Consider the following 12,049-nt stretch of genomic DNA (forward strand, 5'->3'; position numbering starts at 1 on the left):
TGTATCTGGCAGACATCCATCACAATACTGTTGTTCCAGTCCAGTTGTGCGTCCCGTCACATGGGATGAATATGATACATAAAACATGCACATTGAACGGAACAAACATGTACACAAAACTGTAAATGAAGCCGTTTCCTTCATCAGAGAATTGATACTGCTGGACATACACTGTATTGTATTGTATTGTATTGTATTGTATTGTACTGTCACGACAGATATCTGTGTGCAGTTCGGGCTGTTTTCCCGAGGGAGAGCGCGTCCCTACTGAGCAGAGCCACCCATATTTTTTCTGTCTGCAGTTGTATTTGTTTTGCTATCAAAGTGGATTTTTTTCTACATATTTTTTTTCAGGGGCATCGCTTTTGATGTCATGAGTTTTGTTTTGTGTGTTAAGTGCCTTCTCCACATGGGACCTTGGTTCAACGTCTCATGAAAATGACAAGCATCCAGACCACCACTTAAAATCAAGTGTATCAGGAGATTATATATAACCACTGGTCATTATGTGATTCAGTCTCACACCCTTAGATTCTCTCGCTTTCAAGGTGGAAGTGAACCACCAAATTAAAACAGAAAAAGAAAGAATTAAGTACAAATAAAATTACAAACAAGCAACATACACTGACATGCTGATAAGCATGTACACACATACTTGACTGTCGGGCAGATCGTCTATTCACAGAGAGAGAGAGAGGTGAAAGCAATCCGCTGAAGAACTAATTGATACATACCAATTGAGCTTGGCATGGCTGAAACAGAAAAATAATTTAGCCCTTGTCATTTATTCGTGAAAATGGGTTATTCTGTTGTGAACCGTGAAAACACATTTCATCTATTACATTTGATTTTCAGTCATTCATTCTGCTTTGAAAAAAATCCTGCCACGTCAGTTCTTTTCATCGTTTACACCCCTCATGATACACCCCACGGTGTACCTCCCACCCCTCATGATACACCCCACGGTGTACCTCCCACCCCCCATGATACACCCACGGTGTACCTCCCACCCCCCATGATACACCCCACAGTGTACCTCCCACCCCTCATGATACACCCCACGGTGTACCTCCCACCCCCTATGATACACTCCACGGTGTACCTCTCACCCCCCATGTACCTCCCACCCCCCATGATACACCCCACAGTGTACCTCCCACCCCCCATGATACACCCCATGGTGTACCTCCCACCCCCCATGTACCTCCCACCCCCCATGATACACCCCACAGTGTACCTCCCACCCCCCATGATACACCCCATGGTGTACCTCCCACCCCCCATGTACCTCCCACCCCCCATGTACCTCCCACCCCCCATGATACACCCCACAGTGTACCTCCCACCCCCCATGATGCACTCCACGGTGTACCTCTCACCCCCCATGTACCTCCCACCCCCCATGATACACCCCACAGTGTACCTCCCACCCCCCATGATACACTCCACGGTGTACATCTCACCCCCCATGTACCTCCCACCCCCCATGATACACTCCACGGTGTACCTCTCACCCCCCATGTACCTCCCACCCCCCATGTACCTCCCACCCCCCATGATACACCCCACAGTGTACCTCCCACCCCCCATGATACACCCCATGGTGTACCTCCCACCCCCCATGATACACCCCACAGTGTACCTCCCACCCACATGATACACTCCACGGTGTACCTCCCACCCACATGATACACTCCACGGTGTACCTCCCACCCCCCATGTACCTCCCACCCCCCATGATACACCCCACAGTGTACCTCCCACCCCCCATGATACACCCCACAGTGTACCTCCCACCCCTAATGTACCTCCCACCCCCCATGTACCTCCCACCACTCATGATACACCCCACAGTGTACCTCCCACCCCCCATGATACACCCCACAGTGTACCTCCCACCCCCCATGATACACCCCACAGTGTACCTCCCACCCCCCATGATACACCCCACAGTGTACCTCCCACCCCCCATGTACCTCCCACCCCTCATGATACACCCCACAGTGTACCTCCCACCCCCCATGATACACCCCACAGTGTAACTCCCACCCCCCATGATACACCCCATGGTGTACCTCCCACCCCCCATGTACCTCCCACCCCCCATGTACCTCCCACCCCCCATGATACACCCCACGGTGTACCTCCCACCCCTCATGATACACCCCACGGTGTACCTCCCACCCCCCATGATACACCCCACGGTGTACCTCCCACCCACATGATACACTCCTCGGTGTACCTCCCACCCCCCATGTACCTCCCACCCCCCATGATACACCCCACAGTGTATCTCCCACCACCCATGATACACCCCATGGTGTATCTCCCACCCCCCATGTACCTCCCACCCCCCATGTACCTCCCACCCCCCATGATACACCCCACGGTGTACCTCCCACCCCCCATGATACACCCCATGGTGTACCTCCCACCCCTCATGATACACCCCATGGTGTACCTCCCACCCCTCATGATACACCCCATGGTGTACCTCCTACCCCCCATGATACACCCCATGGTGTACCTCCCACCCCCCATGATACACCCCACAGTGTACCTCCCATCCCCCATGATACACCCCACGGTGTACCTCCCACCCCTCATGATACACCCCACGGTGTATCTCCCACCCCCCATGATACACCCCACAGTGTACCTCCCACCCCCCATGATACACCCCACAGTGTACCTCCCACCCCCCATGATACACCCCACAGTGTACCTCCCACCCCCCATGATACACCCCACAGTGTACCTCCCACCCCTCATGATACACCCCACAGTGTACCTCCCACCCCCCATGATACACCCCACGGTATACCTCCCACCCCTCATGATACACCCCACAGTGTACCTCCCATCCCTCCAGTCACTAATACAATATATACTGGTATATGAGAGAGAGGCAGAGAGACAAAGAGACAAAGAGAGACAGAGACAGACAGAGAGACAAAGAGAGACAGAGACAGATAGGAGCCATATTCGAGAGACCATCGTGCTTGTGGGTAAAGGTGTACCTGCGGGTAAATCTACATGGGGCAAGGCAAACTGCCCGTGGGTAAGCAGTAGCCGGTATTTAGGAACACTTGAGTCTACCCGCTGATATCCAAAGCTGAAGGCAAATTTGCCCCGATCACTCGCAAAGGGTGACTGCCCACGAAGAAGAGGTAAACATGGCGAATCCTTTTGTCGTGTTGTTTTTGTTGAGGGGTGCTATGAGGGGAGACCGTGTTTTTGGAGACATTAAACCCGCTCGATAGTTTCGATGACATAGAAATTATGAACAAATTTTGTTTTCGACGAGCACATATTTGGGACATTCATTATACAAGAAGTGGAACACGATTTACAACGTGCAAATCTAGATTTTGCTTACGACCCTCTGTTGGGTGTGATGTTAACTTGCTAAATCTATTGGTTGTGGCCAGTAAATATTATTGCAGTTCAAGAAAAACAGATTTGTATTCGCTTAGATCTCGATCGAAAGCATACGGTCCTTGACTGCTTCCGTTTGGTCCGATGCCTTCTGATGATCTCCTCGATGAGATCATCATACTGACCTTCCTTACCCCCCCTCCCGCCCCACCTCCAACCCCCCTTCAGCCTTCATGGCCTGTATGATTTCTTCTGCGCTTGCGCCTTTTTGTACTTTTTGACTCAGTTGTGTAAACAAAGTGAGTCTATGTTATAACAAGGTGTGTGTGTGTGTGGTGTGTGTGTGTGTGTGGGTGTGTGTGTGTGTGTTTCCATGGTAAACTTTAACAAATTCATTTTCTCTGGAAATACTTTGTCTGCCAAAACCAAATTTTGTTTAAACATGGCAAGAAAAATGAATTTTCACAGTCAAACCAATAAAAGGTTGTTCCGAAATAAGCCGTATTTTTGAACAATTAACGGTTCATTTTACTGAGGCTTAACTGGGATAAAAAGAAATCACAATCTCGCTTCCCAGTGGCCATGTTTGGTTAGGAGATGGCATGACATTGTTTTTCTTGTTCGCAATTAAAAGAAAAGAAAAGAAACACAAAATCTGGAAGAGCACATACAGTGACACAAACTGCATCATCGACGTATTTTCTGCAGATGAATATTCTAAAGTGTAATCTGAATTAACTGGAATGAACATAAAAGAGAAATGGTCATGTCATAGTTTCCATGTGCAACTTAGCCTGTTGAACACGATCTCCGTAGATCTAGAAAAAAAGAGTGTGTCACAAGTGAGTCTTGAAGGCCTTGCCTCTCTTGTTTTTTTTAGTCCGCAAAACTTGGAAACCAGTTGCCCCCAGATCCGACAAGTTTCTGACTATCACAGCAATATTTTGCCAAGCTTTTTTTTTCTTCTGTTTTTTATTTTTAATTTTTAATCGTCACATGCGCACTAGCTTGTGAGGGAAGGAAGTGTGGTGCGGTGAGATGTGAAAGATCATGTGCAGATTCTTAATTATTGGTGATTAGTTAGCTGCCTGAGTGCACTTCAAGTTTTTTGAATACGAAAACAACTTAACCTTCAAGTTAAATTGTCCCTACCATACCAAAGGCAACTTGCTTTAAGGCAAAGTTATTTTTGTCTTGAATATGGCCCCAGATAGCCTGACACACAGACATAGAGAGAGAGATACAGAGTCAAACTCAAACAGAAACATAGAAACACACACACACACACGCACACACACACACCTCGCATGTGCTAAATACGTACTGAGAAGCTCAACAACTGAAAATTATACATCAGAGGAAGTAAAAATTACATCCGAAAACAACTTCCCCAAAAGAGCTAAAAACATATCTTATTTAACACCCATTGGCACGTTTGTGTCAAACCTGTTCGGAAAATCTAAAATTAATTCAGATGACGTAGACACACAGAAGACCGTAAGTCCATACCCCATCTGGGAGATGAATAAAGCACATTTTGATGTTAATCATACTGACATTAAAAAGAATGAAAATCCGAATATCATGGCAACGGAAGTCCGAGTACACCTTCAAAATAGATACCGTGATCATTTACAGATCTACACAGATGGCTCACTATTAGACAATGGCCAAGCAGGTTCAGCTTTCGTTATACCAGAACTGAAAACGGAAAGATCATACTATACTGGTAAAAATCGTTCAATATTCACTGCTGAACTTATTGCTGTTCTTATGGCTCTAAATCATGTTCTTGATCTTCCAATTTGCCTTCTACAAGTCTTGTTTTGCGTTGATTCCAAATCTGTATTATGTGCTTTAAACTCACCAAATTGTAAGAACAAATCTAAAATCATACTAGAAATCAGCCACATTTTACATCTTTTAAGCTTGAAAGGAACACATATTACGTTTTTCTGGGTTCCTTCACATCTTGGTATTCTCTACAATGAATGGGCTGACAGGACTGCAAGAAAAGGTGCAAAGAACGAACAGGGAACCATATAACTTTATGTGCCTCTATCTGTACAAGAGGGTTATCGAATACTAGAAAAAACATCGTGGAACAAAGTCAGAGAATTATACCAAGAAAACGGCAAAGCTTTAAACCATAGTGTAATTAATGGTCAACAACCGGGAACTATCAATCAGTCAAATACATACAGTAATTCAATAAGATTAAGGCAGATTCATACATTATCAAACAGGATAAAACTGAACGCTTTTGTAACAAAGTTCAGCAAAGATGTGGAGAACATATTTCTAGCAACCATGTAATATTCGAATGTCAGAATCAAAAATGTTTTTTGCCAGACTTCACCAAAAGTTCTTTTGAATGTGTTATTAACAATTCCAATATGTTATTTGTTATTGCAGAAGGTTTGCTGCATAGTCCTATAGGACATTTGTTATAGATGTTATATTTGTTTGATGTTGGCGTTTATAACGTTTCCATTTTTCATAGCGTTGTCTCTCCCTATCCACCCTCCACACATACACACACTTTTACCCCTCCCCCTCTCACAGCCCCTACCCCCACGTTTTTTTTTGTTTTTTTTTCTTTCCCCGTCTAATATCACTTCAAGTGGAAAGACGTTAAACTGAAGACAACACACACACACACAGAATGAATGAATGAATGAATGAATGTTTTTTCCTGGGGTTAATTGATTAAGCACACATACTTTTTTCATCCAGCGCTCGAAAACAAACAAAATAGAAATGATGATAATAACAACAAAAAAGGGGGGGAAAGATGTGAAGTAACAAGAGAAATATCAAGGAAAACATATATCAAAGACAAGAAAAAGAAAAGAAGATAATTACATGGAAAGACAAAAAAGGCACAGAGAGAGAGAGTTGTTCCCACATTTGTTCATCGAAGTTCATATACAGTACATGTACTCTTACTCAAAGAGAAATCATGGTATATGTTGAAACTAATACATGAGAAGTACATGGAGAATAAGAAGCCTGGGTACAATACATGTTAAATCAAAACTTCGCGGTAAAAAATGTTGTAGGATTTGTGTTATTTGTAAGAAAATCGTGGCACAATGTTTTGAATCTCTTTAAATTTGCTTCATTCTTTACAAACGGAGGAAGTCTATTCCATAACCAACTTCCAGAGTACAATAGACTTGATTTATATAAGGTAATTATCAGTAAAGGAAGGTCAAATCTGTGTGAATGTCAAAACTTGTTGACAATAAACATATTTCTAATAAACATTGGGTCATTTCCATGAACAAATTTATGCATAAGGATTCCTTTATTGAAAAGCAGTTTGAACTTAAGCGGAAGAATGTTGAGAGAGAGAGAGAGAGAGAGAGAGAGAGAGGGGAATGGGTGAGAGGGACAGAAAGACAAGTAGACAGAAAGACAGACAAGCAGACTGAGAGAATAATATGATTCTATCAAGTAGGAGACTTCCTAGAATTTCCCATCAACTTTTATAGATAACACAAAACAAAACACAACTCACCAGAACACTCGCTAAAGAATGCTTTCTTGTAATCTGCAAATACAAATCTTGCTTTTAAAATGTAAATTACATTATTACTTCTGCATACATTATATTGAAATCAAATGTCTGTCTGTCAAAATGTCTGTCCTAGTCTGGCTGTTGCGTTGCACATGTGCATTCATGATTGTTCACTATACTGTGACAACTTGTACTTGCACAACACATAAAAAATCTGTTACATAGATTTTTCAACAGTTTTTATAAACACTAGTCATATGATAATGTACATACGGGGTCATAACCTTCATCTGGCATGAAATCCCCATTGTCCTGGGATGATTGTTCTCCCTTGCCAGGCTTTATGACCGGAGGTGGAGTTGGTGGTAATGTAACAGGGGACAGTCATATAACAGAGACAGTCATACAGCATGGGACAGTCATACAACATGGGACAGTCATACAACAGGGACAGTCATATAACAGAGACAGTCATACAACAGAGACAGTCATACAACAGGGACAGTCACATAACAGAGACAGTCATACAACATGAGACAGTCGTTTAACAGAGACAGTCATACAACATGGGACAGTCATATAACAGGGACAGTCATACAACATGGGACAGTCATACAACAGAGACAGTCATACAACATGGGACAGTCATACAACAGGGACAGTCATACAACAGGGACAGTCATATAACAGAGACAGTCATACAACATGGGACAGTCATACAACAGGGACAGTCATACAACAGAGACAGTCATACAACAGGACAGTCATAAACAGGGACAGTCATACAACAGAGACAGTCATACAACAACAGTCATACAACAGGGACAGTCATACAACAGAGACAGTCACATAACAGAGACAGTCATACAACAAGGACAGTCATACAACAGGGACAGTCATACAACAGAGACAGTCACATAACAGAGACAGTCATACAACATGGGACAGTCATACAACAGGGACAGTCATACAACAGAGACAGTCACATAACAGGGGACAGTCATACAACAGGGGCAGTCATATAACAGAGACAGTCATACAACAAGGACAGTCATACAACATGGGACAGTCATACAACAGGAACAGTCACATAACAGAGACAGTCATACAACAGGGACAGTCATACAACAGGGACAGTCATACAACATGGGACAGTCATACAACAGAGACAGTCATAAACAGGGACAGTCATACAACAGAGACAGTCATACAACATGGGACAGTCATACAACAGGGGACAGTCATACAACAGAGACAGTCACATAACAGAGACAGTCATACAACAAGGACAGTCATACAACATGGGACAGTCATACAACAGGAACAGTCACATAACAGAGACAGTCATACAACAGGGACAGTCATACAACAGGGACAGTCATACAACAGGGGACAGTCATACAACAGGGGCAGTCATATAACAGAGACAGTCATACAACATGGGACAGTCATACAACAGAGACAGTCATAAACAGGGACAGTCATATAACAGAGACAGTCATACAACATGGGACAGTCATACAACAGAGACAGTCATACAACAGGAACAGTCATATAACAGAGACAGTCATACAACATGGGACAGTCATACAACATGGGACAGTCATACAACAGGGGACAGTCATACAACAGGGACAGTCATATAACAGAGACAGTCATATAACAGAGACAGTCATACAACATGGGACAGTCATACAACATGGGACAGTCATACAACAGGGACAGTCATATAACAGAGACAGTCATACAACAGAGACAGTCATACAACAGGGACAGTCACATAACAGAGACAGTCATGCAACATGAGACAGTCATACAACATGGGACAGTCATACAACAGGGACAGTCATACAACAGGAACAGTCATATAACAGAGACAGTCATACAACATGGGACAGTCATACAACATGGGACAGTCATACAACAGGGGACAGTCATACAACAGGGACAGTCATATAACAGAGACAGTCATACAACAGAGACAGTCATACAACAGGGACAGTCATACAACATGGGGCAGTCATACAACATGGGACAGTCATACAACAGGGGACAGTCATACAACAGAGACAGTCATACAACAGAGACAGTCATACAACATGGGACAGTCATACAACATGGGACAGTCATACAAAAGGGGACAGTCATATAACAGGGACAGTCATACAAAATGGGACAGTCATACAACAGGGGCAGTCATATAACAGAGACAGTCATACAACAGGGACAGTCATATAACAGAGACAGTCATACAACAGGGACAGTCATATAACAGAGACAGTCATACAACAGGGACAGTCATACAAGAGTCATACAACATGGGACAGTCATACAACATGGGACAGTCATACAACAGGGGCAGTCATATAACAGAGACAGTCATACAACAGGGACAGTCATTTAACAGAGACAGTCATACATTAGGGGGCAGTCATACAACAGGAACAGTCGTACAACAGGGGACAGTCATACAATAGGAACAGTCATATAACAGAGAACGTCATACAACAGGAACAGTCATTTAACAGAGACAGTCAAACAACATGGAACAGTCATACAACAGGGGCAGTCATATAACAGAGACAGTCATACAACAGGGACAGTCATTTAACAGAGACAGTCATACAACAGGGGACAGTCATACAACAGGAACAGTCATTTAACAGAGACAGTCAAACAACATGGAACAGTCATACAACAGAGACAGTCATATAACAGAGACAGTCATACAACAGGGACAGTCATTTAACAGAGACAGTCATACAACAGGGGACAGTCATGAACAGGGACAGTCATACAACAGGGGACACAGGGGACAGTCATACAACAGGGGACACAGGGGACAGTCATACAACAGGAGACACAGGGGACAGTCATACAACAGGGGACAGTCATACAACAGGGGACACAGGGGACAGTCATACAACAGGGGACAGTCATACAACAGGGGACACAGGGGACAGTCATACAACAGGAACAGTCATATAACAGGGGACAGTCATAAACAGGGACAGTCATACAACAGGAACAGTCATACAACAGGGAGAGTCATACAACAGGGGACAGTCATACAACAGGGGACAGTCATAAACAGGGACAGTCATACAACAGGAACAGTCATACAACAGGGAGAGTCATACAACAGGGAACAGTCATACAACAGGGGACAGTCACACAACAGAGGCAGTCATACAACAGGGACAGTCATATAACAGAGACAGTCATTCAACAGGGACAGTCATACAACAGGGACAGTCATAACAGAGACAGTCATACAACAGGGTCAGTCATACAACAGAGACAGCCATATAACACAGACAGTGATACAACAGGATCAGTCATATAAGAGGGACAATCAACTCAGTCAGTCATATAACAGTGATTGTCATATAGCAGGGGCCATATAGCGGAGGTCTGCCATATGACACATCTCCAAAGCAGACAAATATGTAGAGATTATATGTACAGTAAAATTTATAACGCAGTAGCACAGGCACCAAAACGTTCGTAACTGACAGCCAGGATGGATTTTTAGCATGACTTTGCATTGAGGTACATTTTTTTTTAGCCGTTGTAATGATAGCTTTGGCAGCAGACTGCACTTTCTTTTTCACTGGATTTGAACTCTGGTTCCTTTTTTTTTTTTTTTTTTTTTTTTGTTGTTGCCACATTTAAGTGGGCACGGACCTTGTTTGGCCTGAGTTCATTTTGCATTCGTCTGTTGTGCATTTTACTATGAACAGGCACCCTGCAATCCAGAGTGTGTTGTGCATGGATGGTATCATACTCGTACAGCACCCCCCCCCCCCCCCCCCCCCGACTCCCCTCCCCCTCTCCCCCACAAAAAGAAAGAAATCTTTAACCAGCTAACTAACCAATTAACTACAGAAGACGAATACCTGTTTCACTCCCAAGGCTACTGAACCGAAATTCCTCCAAGTCAAGAATATCCAGAACATTAGCTTCCTCGGCGAAAACTTCATGCAGTCCAGTAACCCGTGTGGCAGAGAACTGGAAATCTCCTAAGGGTGTGGGATAAAATCCAGAGTCATCTCTTGTCATCATGATGTTCTCTGGAAGCAGAGCACATAGCACGCTGAACCAGGTGAACCATGTCAGAAATGGACAATTTAACTATGACGTCAAACAACACGTAAGTTATCTTGGTGAGACAAAGGCACAATGTTGATGTTCGCTTTTATTTGGTCACCTTTGTAAAGTCTCAGCCAGTTGATTTGAAGACAAAAACCTCATGGAAGTCCCTATTACTTATTCATATGTTTGTATGCATTGTATTGTATTGTATTGTATTGTTTGTATTGTTTGTATGTATGTATGTATGTATGTATGTATGTATGTATATGGATATATACGTATGTATGTATATGGATGGATGGATGTATGCATGTATATATGCATGTGTGTATCACTGTGTGAATGAACACACACACACACACACACACATCTGTCTGTCTGTCTGTCTGTCTGTCTCTCTCTCTCTCTCTCTCTCTATATATATATATATATATAGAGAGAGAGAGAGAGAGAGAGAGAAATTCCATGCTGTATGCTTATTTTAATACCATTTCTCCCATCGGCTTCAGATCCATTTCAGATATCCAGACACATGCTTTTTGTCATAGTGATAGCAAGAGGACTGAAGCAATGAGAAGAGTTGCAACAACAGCAGTACTTGTAGCATCAGAAATGATAAACAAAGGAAAAGAAGACTATTTGCACACCATTAAATCTTACCTGTCTGACACCTCTGACAACAGCGTCGAATTTGTTGCAGCACCCACCGAACTTCCCAGCACAGCACTTGAGCCAGACGGTAGAGGAGGGTGAGGGGGGCAGGCAGGGCGGGACGGTCGTAATACTCTCCAATCAGACCACATCTCAGCCAGGCCCACCAGATGTGGGACTCGGTGTGCACTTTCTCAAAAGAGTGACTGAAAGCACAGATCATGAGATCGACTCTAACACACATACACACACACTCTCTCTCTCTGTGTCTCCGTCTCTGCCTCTCTTCTCTCAGTTATCTGTCAATATGTCTGTCTCTATTCTTGTCTGTCCCCTACCGTTTCTTTCTCACCTGATCCCTTTCCCTCATCCTCCATCTTCTGTCAGCCTGTCTCTTCCTAA

The 12,049-nt window shown here is 43.7% G+C and overlaps 1 protein-coding gene across 2 annotated transcripts in view; it reads right to left on the reverse strand.

Moving 5' to 3' along the window:
* The window catches only part of LOC143289823 (uncharacterized), a 135,687-nt gene that overhangs the window by 10,429 nt on the left and 113,209 nt on the right, over positions 1 to 12,049 (reverse strand). For both annotated transcript variants that reach the window (XM_076598998.1, XM_076598997.1), the window contains exons 27-31: positions 11,657 to 11,853; positions 10,801 to 10,974; positions 6,902 to 6,934; positions 735 to 752; positions 1 to 5 (exon numbers count right to left, since the gene is read on the reverse strand). The exon at positions 1 to 5 is cut by the window's left edge and continues 107 nt beyond it. In XM_076598998.1, the coding sequence (XP_076455113.1) occupies positions 1 to 5; positions 735 to 752; positions 6,902 to 6,934; positions 10,801 to 10,974; positions 11,657 to 11,853 (427 nt within the window). The remainder of the gene's footprint in view (positions 6 to 734; positions 753 to 6,901; positions 6,935 to 10,800; positions 10,975 to 11,656; positions 11,854 to 12,049) is intronic.

The sequence above is a fragment of the Babylonia areolata genome, chromosome 14, assembly GCF_041734735.1.
Source record: "Babylonia areolata isolate BAREFJ2019XMU chromosome 14, ASM4173473v1, whole genome shotgun sequence".
In the NCBI taxonomy this organism is placed as follows: Eukaryota; Metazoa; Mollusca; class Gastropoda; order Neogastropoda; family Buccinidae; genus Babylonia; species Babylonia areolata.